The 13830-nt window shown below is 39.0% G+C and overlaps 1 protein-coding gene across 2 annotated transcripts in view; it reads left to right on the top strand.

Moving 5' to 3' along the window:
• Positions 1–13830, top strand: part of nsmaf (neutral sphingomyelinase (N-SMase) activation associated factor) — a 95122-nt gene that overhangs the window by 31229 nt on the left and 50063 nt on the right. For both annotated transcript variants that reach the window (XR_005462074.1, XM_038809419.1), the window contains exons 11-18: positions 5883–5954; positions 6232–6340; positions 9632–9808; positions 9944–10023; positions 10838–10928; positions 12583–12646; positions 12750–12801; positions 12895–13015. Coding sequence is in view for 1 of the 2 variants with exons in the window: in XM_038809419.1 (XP_038665347.1) it covers positions 5883–5954; positions 6232–6340; positions 9632–9808; positions 9944–10023; positions 10838–10928; positions 12583–12646; positions 12750–12801; positions 12895–13015 (766 nt within the window). In the remaining variant the exon portion in view is untranslated. The remainder of the gene's footprint in view (positions 1–5882; positions 5955–6231; positions 6341–9631; positions 9809–9943; positions 10024–10837; positions 10929–12582; positions 12647–12749; positions 12802–12894; positions 13016–13830) is intronic.

Genomic DNA, 13830 nt, shown 5'->3' with positions numbered 1-13830 from the left:
ACATATTACCACCAAGGGTAATATAACAGGCGTTACGTTAGAATTTTTCCAATCTACTGGAACCTTTTCTGTGTCCATGAAATTTTGGAATATCATAACCAATGGACCCTCTATCTCTGCTGCCACTTCCTTTAACACCCTAGGATGGAGGTTATCAGGCCTTGGGGACTTGTCTGGCCTCAATCCCAAGAGTTTGTTGAGTACTGTTTCCCTATTGATGCTGATTGTTCGAAGTTCTACCTTTTCTATTACCTCTGAATTGCCCTTACCTATAGGAATGGTACTAGTGTCGTCCACCGTGAAAACTGAGGCATTATTTTCTCCTTTTCTTAAAAAAAATTCATGTCACATTTTAGAATCCCAAATAATTCACCCAAAGTGCTAAATATTTTGCGTTTGATGTTGGTTCTCAGGTAACCAAGGTTAACATAGAACATAGAAAATACAGCACAGAACAGGCCCTTCGGCCCACGATGTTGTGCCAAACTTTTGTCCTAGATTGAGAACAAATTAATCTACACCCCATCATTCTACCGTAATCCATGTACCTATCCAATAGCCGCTTGAAGGTCCCTAATGTTTCCGACTCAACTACTTCCACAGGCAGTGTATTCCATGCCCCCACTACTCTCTGGGTGAAGAACCTACCTCTGATATCCTGTCTTAGGTTGACGCTAGCTTTAACCTTTCTAGTCAACCATGGATAGTGTGCCCGTCCCTTGGACCTTTTCTTACTCGGCGGAATGTATCTATGCTGTGCATTCTGAAATATCTATTCAAATATTTGCCACTATTGACCAGTCCCTCAACCTTATTTGCCAATTCAATTTAGCCAGCTCTGCTTTCACGCCCTCATAATTGCCCTTATTTCAGTTTAAAAACAGTTTCGGGCCCACTCCTCTCTCCCTCAAACTGAGCATAAATTTTAATCATATTACGGTTGCTGCTTTCTAGTGGTGCATTCACTATAAGATCATTAATTACAATCACCTTATTGCAAAGTGCAGTAAAATTTCTCATGGGTGTTAAAATGCGGGGGGAAGTGTGCAAATGCAGTGAGAGGTGGTGAAACAAGATGGTGTTGCAGAACAGTGATAGTCTCAGACTGGAGGGAGGGGAGGCGAGGCCTGGGTAACAATCATCCATAAAGTTGACATTTTGTTAGCAATTGGGAGTGGGTCTGAGAGGCAACAAGTGTTAGTGCCAGATTATGAGGGATGAGAGACACCATCAGTCAAAAAGCAGCCCCAAAAGAAATTCTGTTCCTAGAGCATGCCACTTGCTAGAGTGCTGAGCAAGGAATATTTTACTGTATATTGTGTGCAATTTAGCGCAAATTTATAAAGGCTTTAATAGTTCATTTTGGCATTTGGTTAATATTTGTAAGAAAAAAATGAATATGTTGCTAATAATTTGTACTTTTGAAAAGAAAGTATTGACTAGACTGTTAATGCTGTACCGCTTCTAAGAGTGCATTTAGTATTCCTAAGTTGAAGTGTAAATACAGAATCCAAAGTGGTATGACTCATGGCAAAGCTAAACGACTAGTCCGTGGCTGCAATATAATTATGGTCTTCACCATTTTTGGTCAAACTATTTTTTCCTGGGCGATCTTGTTAAGTCAACACATCAGAATGCCATATCCTGGCTTCAAAAAGAGGAAAAGAGTGGATTTGGAAGAGCCAATGTAAAAACATTTAGTTCTCCATTTGCTGTATGACCTGTAAATGTATTCTGAGTCAGTCTGTTGAATGTGATGCTGTTTAAGAAGAACAATTAAATTCAGTCAACTTGATCACTGACTTAAATGTGAAGATGTGGAGGTTATTGTGAGAGACATCTTTTCAGAAGGCTTGTCTGTGAAGCTTTACAATCCTCCTATTCTCCCATCAGCTTTCGGATGCACACAAGCCTGGATTGATACAAGTCAGTGATTGTGATTGGCAGAGCTGCTACAAAGCAAGGGATTTTTTATTAGCCTAGTAGCAACAGGCCTCTGTGAGATTTTGGTTCCCAAGTTTGTTTATGGTACATTGAAAGAGATTAATGTTAGCTGACTTCTTTCAAGCATAGGCACTTCATAAAGGTTACAAGGGATGTTTGTTTAGAAAGGAGCTTTGTATGAAAAAGATTTCCCCAAACCTAAAATTCTAGTTCTTTTTCAACTGAATCTTAAATGAAAAAACTGACTGGAAAAATATGTCTCAGAGACTATCAGATGTGTTTGTGGTCAGAAAAGGGACTGAGATCTATTTTCACAAGAGATGGGCATATCTGTTGAATAAGGAAGCTTGAATATAGCAGGGAAATTTCAACTGCAATTCTTGCAGTGCATGTACAGTTGTAATTTTGCAGTTTGGAAACTATTGCAAGTTCTGAACAGACTTGTTCAAAACTGAGTTACATCTGGTTTCTTCTGATTGAGGTCATCCTGCATCATCTAATATACTTGATACAGTTCAATTTTTCGCAAGTTCTTCAACCATTGCATTTCACATCACAAGTATGGCTTTGAATTTCTCTGTTGTAAATTAAGTGATTAGTGAATCTTTTAGGGTGAACAATGGAATATCGAAGAAATTAGCATATAAATTGCGCTCATGTGGCCAGATTGCATATTATGCTAAAAGACAAGAACAAACTAAATATTAATGAGACACATGGATGAATAAAAACATACGGAAATATTTAGGGTAAGGAAAGACACGAAGAGCACGGACATCAAGGGAAAAAGTGCACGATGAGAGAATACAAAGTGATTAGGAAAGAAGTGGGAAAACGGATGTTGAAGAGGAACCATAAAATTAAATTATCGAGAACATAAAACAAAAATTGTGAAATATTCTTCAGGGACACAAGTAAAATCACAGGCAGCTGTAGTAAAACGGCAGGAGTATTAAATATTATATACCAGGTGAAAGATCTGGTTCTGTGCCATCAGATGTTAAATTAGAAACGAATATACCCATACTTAAAGTTTAAAAAAAAGAGATATTAAGTGAATTAATTAAACTCAAAAGATCAAATTCCTGGACAGGATGAATTGCATCTGTGTATTTTAAAATAATTTAGGGAGGAGATAGCAGAGGCATTATTACAAATATTTAATAGCCCAGAATTTGCAGTTGCAATGATGGTAAAACTGTCGGCGTTCACCGTCACTACTGTGTAAAATCGACCGCAACTTCTGACATCCGCATGTACACCATTAAGCTAAAAAACTAGACATTTCTATCAGGGTTTGCCGCTGAGGTCTTCACAGGTGTAATCAGCACTGAAATCAATGCTTTAATGTTAACTTCAGCTTTTCAGGCACCATTCTCACAATACAAATCCGTGACGGCTTAATGTCTTGTTGAATGAGATGTAACTTTTAAAATAATGTACTAAGTAATAGTTGCTGCAGATGAGCTTTTCTGTCCCTGGAAAGCTTATTTTTTTAAAGTTTCTTTTTATATTTCTGTTTCACCCTTAACCTCAAGTGCATGTACCAATCTTTCTTTCACTCTCTAAAATAAATAAAAAGTGAATAGTTGTGCATTTTACTTGTTGGTTTCCTCTTGATGAGAATTTTTCAATCTGATTGGCTGCTTAGCCTCCTTGATGAATTCACTGTTCCTTGAGGCCAGAGATCCCCTTTAAGTGACAACAAAATGAAACTGACATTGTAATAGAGGAAGCGGAACTGCAGAACTTGCTGGATCTTCATGAGCAAGTTTTTAAAAAGCTATTTTTTTCCCTAAAGCCGAAATCTCTACAGGGATGATAATATTATGCAGTAAACGCAGCATGGTAGCATAGTGGTTAGCACTATGGCTTCACAGCACCAGGAACCCAGGTTCAATTTCCGGCTTAGGTCACTGTCTGTGTGGAATCTGCATGCTCTCCCTGTGTCTGCGTGGGTTTCCTCCGGGTGCTCCAGTTTCCTCCCACAAGTCACGAAAGACGTGCTATTAGTTAATTTGGACATAATGAATTATCCCTCTGTGTATCTGAACAGGCGCCAGAATGAGGTAACTAGGGCTTTTCACACTAACTTCATTGCCGTGTTAATGTAAGCCTGTTTGTGACAATAAAGATTATTATTATAATATGTCCACCAGATGGTAGGAAAAATAAAAGAATCCCAACTGAAGCAGAAAAAGTATCCAAAAACCAAAAGTAAGATAATGAATAGTTAGTGTGGTTTTAAAAAGGGCAGCCTTCCCGACCCAATTTGAATAGTAATAGTGTAGGCAAGGGCTTGATGTAATTTATTCGTATTTGCAAATGACCTTTGATAAGATGGTAAGTAATGAATAAGGTCAATGCATGTGGAGTCAGGGGACAGCAGCTGGGTGCAAGGCAGCACAGTAGCTTCACATCTCCAGGGTCCCAGGTTCAATTCCCAGCTTGAGTCACTGTCTGTGTGGAGTCTGCACGTTCTTCCCATGTCTGCGTGGGTTTCCTCCCACAGCCCAGCGATGTCCAGGTTAGGTGAATTGGCCATGCTAAATTGCCCTTAGTGTCCAAAATTGCCTTTAGTGCTGGGTGGGGTTACTGGGTTATGGGGATAGGGTGGAGGTGTGGGGTTGAGTCGGGTGCTCTTTCCAAGAGCCGGTGCAGATTCGATGGGCTGAATGGCCTCCTTCTGCACTGTAAATTCTATGAAATCTATGAAGGCAGAAAGCAGAGAGTGAAGTAAAGGGTATCAGAGTGGAACTTTGTGATGAGACCACTGTTCACAATTTATATTAATGATATAAACTTTGGAATCGAATGTACGATTTCTAAATTTACAGATAAAACAAAATTTGAGGGGTAGGGAGGAGTATTAGATGCTGAGGAAGACTGAACAAACTATAAGGAAACATTAATAATAATAAATAATCTTTATTATTGTCACAAGTAGGCTTGCATTAACACTGCAATGAAGTTACTGTGAAAATCCCCTAGCATAATAAGTTTGCATAATTGGCATTTAATTGGTAAATTAATTTCAACACTGAAAAGAATGAAAATTAGAAGGTCACACGTTACCCAAGAGTAAATAGATGAGGTGGAGGGGCAAACGAATCTGGGAGTCAAAATATACCATCCACTAAAAATAACAATGTAGGTTAATAAGGTCATTTAAAAAAGAACAAACCAAACATTCGCGTTTAATTCTAGAAGCATAGAATTGAAAAGAAAATGATTGCTAAACTTGTATAGAATTTGTTTTACCTCACACTTACAATACTGTGCACAGCTCAGGTCACCACATTAAGAGGATACAGATGCACTGGAGAGGGTGCATAAACATATTCAAAGTGACAATACCAGAAATGCAAGGTTAAACCTATCAAAAAAAAAAGGACGAACAGGCTGGGTTTCATGAAAAGTGAAGACTGAATGGAGGTATTTAAACGTATTCAATGTTTAGATACAGTAGACACTATGTTTCCACTTGGAGGCAGTGCATAACCGCAGGCCATCAATGGGGGATAGCAAGGAATCCAATAGGGAATTCACAAGAAACTTGTACCCAGAGAGTGATAAGAATGCGGAACTCTATCACATCAGTGGTTGAAGCAAATATTACAGGACCGTTTAAGGGGATTGCTTATGAGGAAGAAGGGACTCAAAATTATGCTAATAGTGAAGTGAGGGAAAGACGGGAGGAAAGTAGAGCATAAAAGCTGCATGGACTGATTGGGACAAATGGTTCATTTCTGTGCTGTATGTTCCTGTCATCTATATTATAAAAGCTGTGTAATGTCTCCCAAATAATTGATGCATATAAAATAACAATGTTATGTTTTTTATTCACCTGAAGAAGGAGCCGTGCTCCGAAAGCTCGTGTTTGAAACAAACCTGTTGGACTTTAACCTGGTGTTGTAAGACTTCTTACTGTTTTTTAGGAGACAGTTGTACAAGTAAAGTTGCACGAGGTAAGACGCATTTACAAAAGGCGGCATGGATTAAAACCTTTGGTGAGTAGCTAATGACATTAGTTTGTGACCATTTTGGAACAATTTACAAATGATGTCCATAATTGAAATATTAAAATAATTTCAAAACACTTAATCATTGTTCAATGTTATATATTTTCCAATCTCATCCATCGTACAGTAAGATGTCTGTTTTTAAAGTGAGGTGTTCACCTTAATTTCACCATAGAACTTTGGTAATTTACAGTGTGTGTTGTCATTTTAGGTTCTCGTGGAGTTGTAACACCTTTTTTGCTCACTCCTTTGTTTCTTCCTTTAGGGTCTTGAGGTGTTTTGCACAGAAGATGATCTTTGTTCTGATATCTACTTGAAATTTTACAACTCCAAAGATCGTGATGAACTCTACTACTATATTGCAACCTTTTTAGGTTAGTTATTCACATCTATTTGAACTGATTTTCTATTTAATTATTGAACATCAAATGTCAATTCTTGGAGGAAAAAAAAACCCATCTTCTTTGCCCAATTCTGCTTGAAAACGACTATCCTTTTTGAACTGAGGAAAGTGTTAGTAAACATTGGAACTCAAACTAGTTTGCTTTGGTCTGGTGAAAGTGCTACAGGATGCTCTTTTATTTGTTGACATGTCTAAGGATTATTTTGACAGATTACAAGTTAATTCATTAAACCAATGCCAGCCTCTTGCACACTGAATTTATATTTTGACATTCTTTTTCAAACGTAAAATCTTTTCATTAAAAAAACATTGTGAGTCACCATGCTGTCCTTTTCTGCCATTCTGTTTATTTTGTGGGTGCAATGTTCAGGGTTAATCGGGGATTTGTGAAATCCTACAGTACAAATAAATTGAATTCATGCATGATAATGATTGCTGAAATACTCTGGGTTAATAAATAAAGATTTAGCTCCGCCATTCTCAATATTATTGTCATCAAACTTAACTTCACTGTTTAACCAAGTTCTTATCAGCAATATATTTTAAAGGACTGAGTGATAACCTCTCTTCTCTACAGTGTATTTTATAGTCTATTAGATATGAATAACTTTAAAGCATTGCAAGAAGAATGAAAATTAGCTTTATTTACAACTTTGGCCATGCCCCATGTCTTAACATTAATTTAGTTTCATACTTTCGACATTGTGGAGTGTCCTGAAAGTATCCTCAAACAATTTAAATATTTTTAGCTGTTGATCAGACTCCTAAAATTACGCCTTGTTGCTCAGTTTGTCAATTTTTGTAGTTTTACCCAAGCTGCATTAGTATGGTTGAATTGAACTGTGAAAGCGGTAAGAGGTGGGCTTCCTCTGTTCTGCTAATTTGTAATCTCAGTGGAAATGCTAAAATAATTAAATCCTTTGTCAACAGAAGAAAGCATGTCACAGTTAAAAGTTTTTGTGCTTCTGTTTCTCTTGTCTCAGAATGGATTTATAGAGAAGATGGAAATGCATGAAGTCAGTTGTTTTGGTTTAATTTAACCTCTTAATTATCTACTCTCCCTACTGTTGTCTGTTCCTATATACATCACCCTTCCTTTGTTGTGGTAAAAGATGCCGTATAATTGCAAACTGTTTTGGGGGGGCTAATTTCACACAATATGGCTGGACTTTACGGACCTCCGGGGGTGGGTTGGCAATCAGGCTGGCCATGAAATTGGGCCATATGCACCTTTTACTGACGCCTACTTGCCTGCCTCAATTTTACCAACATTGGGGGGAGACGTTGGGAGGCTAGACTGCCCATGGGCCAAAGACCCTTAAGTAGCCAATTATTGACCACTTAGGACCCCCTGCCGCTGGAATGAAACTTGCAGTGGGAGAAGCCCAGTCCAAGTGTGCAGCATGGCAGCTTTGCCTGCTTGGGCTGGTGGCCAGCCAAAGTTGGAGTACCTTTTTTATGGATTCCCTGAGCCTGTTGGAGGCACCCAAATGTTTTACCACCCCCACCTTTTAGCCCTTTTGTGCCCCTGCCCACCCAGTAACACCGTCCACCTAACCACCTGTTTGGTCTGCCAGCCTGGCCCCAGCATTAAGTGCCACCGATAAAACCTAGCCCTATTTGTTGGGGTAGGCAAAGGACCAAGGCACCTATACTGTTTCTCTTCTAACAAAAGATGTGTGTGTGGGATCTTATGGACGCCTGGTCAGCTCTCAGCAGTGGCTAAGATACTGAACCAGAACCATAATGTTTTTAAGTTTTAATGCGGTGAGGAAAGATCATTCCAGGAATGATAACGTAAGAAATAGGGCTTGGTTATTTTATAAACAAACTTTATTAAAATAAAGGAAAAACAATATTTAAATTTATAAACTTCAATCCTAAAAATAACAGATACCTGTTCCCATTAAATAACACTTCAAAGGAACATGCAGCTCTCGTTCCACTTAGACAGGGAAAGATAGTTGCATTTATGAAGCAATTTTTCTTCTGTTAGTGAAGTTACTTCAGAACCCTTTTCGAAAGCCTGTCTCTGGAATAGCTTTCTATGACTTTCCTCTGTGGCTTTTCAAATCCTTCTCTCCACCTGTTCAAACAGGATTCTTCATCTCTCCCTGAGCTCCACCCAGCCCCTCAAACAAAGGTTCTCTCCTGGGGGTGTCCAGACTTGAACCAATCATCGTTATCTTGGCTGTTTGATTTCTCACTCCCGTTTATACAAAAGAACAGAGCCACGTCATTGATTTGAAACTAACCTCCCATTTACAGACCAAAGTGGCCATCGGACTCAATGGGCTAATGGCTGGTCAAACAAGAGTGTCCCAAAGGACAATGGATCTTGAGTGTGTCATCCTAGCTAAACAGGGGCATCCTGTGTATTCCCACTAATTAGTTTAAGTATGAATGAGACAATGTAACTCAGGCCAAGTGTGGGCCTATTCCTTTGACTCCTTGCTAGCAGTTTTTCCCTTAGTCTGTTAACCCCTAAATTGCCTACTACATTTTCGATCCCATTTCTGGACCCAATTTCCTAATATCTATTCTCACAACAGGGATGGGTAGCTCAGATCACTTAATTATAACTTCTCCTCACTGAGTTACCATTCCGTGAGAGGGCATTGCCAACCATGGGCTTCCATTGGATTGGTCCATGAGTGTGCTTGGCAAAGTACTACGGTGGTCCTGCAGTGTGCCTGACCAGGAAATTCTCTCACTCTTACTGACTGCCATCAAGCGTATTGGAAGGATGCAGAGGCTGGTAATCAACCTGTTCTGCCTCATTATGAATGCAAACTGCATGGTAGCATAATGGTTAGCACAATTGCTTCACAGCGCCAGGATTCCAGGTTTGATTCCAGGCTTGGGTCACTGTCTGTGTGGAGTCTGCACGTTCTCCCCGTGTGTGCGTGGGTTTCCTCCGGGTACTCCGGTTTCCTCCCACAGTCCAAAGATGTGCAGGTTAGGTGGATTGGCCATGCTAAATTTCCCTTAGTGTCCAAAATTGCCACTAGTGTTGGGTAGGGTTGCTGGGTTGTGGGGATAGGGTGGAGGTATGGGCTTGGGTAGGGTGCTCTTTCCAAGAGCTGGTGCAGACTCGATGGGCCGAATGGCCTCCTTCTGCACTGCAAATGCTATGATTCTATAACTTAAAACAATAAAATCAGAGCAGAATTACTTGTTCCTATATAGAAACAAACTAATATTTAGTTGCATTAAACAGTAATTGTGAAGCTTTTGTTTCCCTCAACATTTCTTTCTACAGAAAATCACGTTACAGAGCACACAGCTGAAAGCTATATGCTGCAATGGCAAAGAGGGTATCTCTCAAATTATCAGTATCTCCTGCACCTCAACAATCTGGCTGACCGCAGCTGTAATGACCTGTCCCAGTACCCTGTCTTTCCCTGGATCATAGCTGATTATACTTCCTCAGAATTAGGTAACACTATCAATTACAATTTTCAGAAACCAAATAATCCATTTGTATCTTAAAATGGGCATGTTCTTTTAAATGGTGTTGTGTACATTCCCATGCAGAAATAGTAACACCTCTCCAACTTTTGTTTTGAAACAGACCTGTCAAATCCTGAAATATTTCGAGACCTTAGGAAGCCAATTGGCGCCTTAAATAAAGAGCGGCTTGATCGATTGTTGGTATGGCTTCTTTCCAAACGGATAAATGATCTTTGGTGAATTCTGAATGTACCTTGATAGCTTTTTGGTTGAAAATATTTTGATAATTTGTTAATGATTGATAGTTCTATAGTTTTGTCAATTTTTAATACCTTAACTCATTTGGCCAAATCTGGTGTGGAGCAGGCTTTATTAGCTTATTGTGTTATTAGCTTTCAAAGCAATTTAGTGGAAACTATAGCCCTCCTGGCATTTTCCATCTTCATTTACTTAGAGCAGTCTAATTAAAATTGCGGTTGTTAAACATGGCTATCTCCTGCTGTGTGCATTAGATCTACGTACGTTAAGCCCAAAGATGAGACTTTTGATTACTATGTCACCACAAATAAACAGTCCATGCCAATCCTAGTTACAACTGACTGGAAGTCTCATTCACCTTTGTTTGGCTGACTGGATTTTAAATGTTGCCTCTGCAATGGGGAATTCTTCACCAAATTTAGCAGTGGCATGAGCACAAATAATGTTGACTGCTTGAATGCCATTCCTATTTTTCTCTCATTTATGATTGACAGTGCTATTTTCTGCTCATCCCTATGCTTTAATATTCCTGACAGCAAAGACCGTAGCAGTAATATTATTTTGTTGTAGACAGACATTTTGAGTGGAAACAAACCTTTTGCAATTACTTCAGAATGTAACTAAATATTAGTTACAAGATACTAACATAAATGAATTTGAGAGTTTGTAGCTCGTGCTCCTGTTAGTTACATCTAAATCAAATTAAGTGAGTAAGAATAAATACAACAAATAGATTCACAATGTTCATTTGTTTTAGGCTCGCTATCGAGAAATGCCCGATCCAAAGTTCATGTATGGAAGTCATTATTCTTCCCCAGGATATGTCCTCTTCTACCTTGTGAGAGTTGGTAAGGATATATCTTCTAAAAATTACTGTTTGGTTGAAAATGATCTCTGACTTTTATGGGTACAATTAACGTGCATATAAAAGCAAATAAGCGTAACAATTAGTCCACTGTAATCCCATGAAATTTTTTTTTAATTTTAGAGTACCCAATTATTTTTTTCCAATTTTCTGTGATACTGCTCATTTCTACTGGGGTCTTTTGAGTCCAGCTGTCACAGAAAAGTACAATGCAGCATAACCCCGGGAGCTTCGTTGGATGAGTCGGGGAAAGACAGGGGACTTCCATCTTCTATTATGTTAGTTGCTTCATGGTATGTTTAAAGGTTCAGTTTGAATGTTAGTGAATGGATGGGTAAGAGAGTGATGTGAATAGAGTCACATGATCGGGGTAGTCCGATCAAGGGGGCCTGTTGAGTTGGGAGGATGGTTGAAAGGATATTTGGGTCAAGGGAGTGATTGTGGTAGGAGGTATGGATAGTTAGGTGGTTATGGGATGTAGATAGGTCACGGGAGGTATTTGGGTGGTCAATAAGGTATTCAGGAGGGGAGGGGTAGTCAGATTGGGGGGCAGGGCAGTCGTTGCATGGAGTGGGTAGTCAGGTGAGCTTCAGGTGCAGGTCAGGGAGATAACCAGGAGTTTGGGGGATTGATTGGGATTGATTTTGGTGGGGGGTTTAGTTGTGTAGTTACTCAAATGTTGGACTAGGTACTACTCTGTTAACATTTCCTGGATAACTATCTAGGTAAGTAACACAGAGCTATCCAAAGTCTGTGACTCTAACTCAGAGTCTGAGACATTCACAGAGGGACCCAGGGATTACGGGAATTGCTGGTCACAAGTGGAAACGTTCAGTGCAATTCTCATGCAGGTCTGTCCATCAGGACTTCCACAGTGTCCTGTGTGCACACCTTTGATTGTACATTGGCCCAACTTTCCAAGGATGGCTCAAAGACAGTTTCTTGATGATGGTCTAAAACTTCCAATGAAATTGCAGTTTGTAAATATGTAATCTATTTAATGCTACATAGAAGAGAATTGGTATTGAGTAAGCATCCAAATTTATCACATTTTTATTGACTGTTCACTATCCTATCCCTTCACCAAAGTCAACTGCAGCTATGAACGTAGCACTGCTGCTTCATCAGGAAACTGCAGTAGAAAAAGCAGTCTTTGAAAGTGTGTTTCATTTCTGCAGTCTTGACTTGACCAATAGTACTACTATAGAGTTGCACCACCTGCATTTAAGTCACTGAAGCCAAACAGTTCAGAAAGTGAAAGGGAGCAAAACAAGGTAAAGATTATCATTTTTAAGTGACCTATTGCCATTGGATGCTTTCTCTGTCCTTCATTCTTTCATTATTTTACATGGTGCTTGCGAGTAAGAAATTTAAAGATAAACCTTAAAAATGTCTGCTCTGAGCTTAAGGCCCTTGAGTGTCGAAATTAACTAATTTATAAATAAAATATTTAAAAACTGCAAATACAGGAAATGTTAAATATGAACTGAGACTGCAGGCAGCACACAGCATAAAATATTAACTGATGCTAATTCTTTACAGGTGCAGACACCGACCTGTTGTACATTTGCAGCATTTTCTGTTTCTAAATTGGAGGATTATATATGGGATTTTTAAAAAACATTTTTCTTTTTCAGCCCCTGAGTATATGTTGTGTTTACAAAATGGAAAATTTGACAATGCAGATAGAATGTTCAACAGGTTAGTATTAATACCTTTGGGACAATCTGATGCCTCATTAAGAATATTTATGTGTTTGTGTGTGGATATGTATATTTGCATTAAATATCTATGAAATGTTTAGTTTTGCAGAGACCTGGAGAAATTGTTTAGAAGGTGCAACAGATTTCAAAGAGGTAGGATGTGAATGTCAGATTTATACTAGTGTTATCTGTGGAATAAAGTGTCTGAATTCCCAAATGTTCCGCTAATCATTATTTACTTTCTAGTTGATTCCAGAATTTTATGGCACCAATTCCACCTTCATTGTGAACAGTTTGAAGTTGGACCTTGGGAAGAGACAGGGAGGCAAGATGGTAGACTCTGTGGAACTTCCACCTTGGGCTTCAGGTACTTGATAGAGATTTTTAAGTTCTTTCTACTATTCCATGTATGAAGATACCATGCACACTCACGTCTTTATTTATGTTTACATACCTGATTTGTTCCCTAAATACAGCAGCGAGTTTTGTTGAATTGGTCAGAAGCTTTTATGTAATAGGAATGAGAATCATGCAACTCTACATTAAGAATTATAGAATCATCCTGCACAGAAGCAGCATATTCTTTCCTCATACAATTTTTCTCTTTAGACACCCTTGATCAATCTTTTTCCATGCCAGCAGTACACTCATCCCATGAATGAATTTTTTTAAAAATTAGAATAGAGAATAATGGAGGAATTGGAAATACATATAAAATAATTACCAGATTCCAAGTACTCAAGTGAAATACAAGCAACATATAACACAATGTGTGCAAGTTATCTGAGTTGCAAGAAATTCAGAGAGTCGTGAACACAGCCCGGTCCATCACACAAACCTGCCCCCATCCATTGACTCCATCTGCACCTCCCACTGCCTGGGGAAAGCGGGCAGCATAATCAAAGACCCCTCCCACCTGGCTTACTCACTCTTCCAACTTCTTCCATCAGGCAGGAGATACAAAAGTCTGAGAACACGCACGAACAGACTTAAAAACAGCTTCTTCTCCGTTGTTACCAAATTCCTAAACGACCCTCTTATGGGCTGACCTGATTAACACTACACCACTGTATGCTTCACCCAATGCCGGTGTTTATGTAGTTACATTGTGTACCTTGTGTTGCCCCATTATGTATTTCTTTTATTTTCTTTTCATGTACTTAATGATCTGTAGAGCTGCTC

Source organism: Scyliorhinus canicula, chromosome 10 (genome assembly GCF_902713615.1).
Source record: "Scyliorhinus canicula chromosome 10, sScyCan1.1, whole genome shotgun sequence".
Taxonomy (NCBI): Eukaryota; Metazoa; Chordata; class Chondrichthyes; order Carcharhiniformes; family Scyliorhinidae; genus Scyliorhinus; species Scyliorhinus canicula.
Note: the sequence above shows the minus strand (reverse complement) of the source record. Positions and strands in the feature narration are given on the sequence as shown.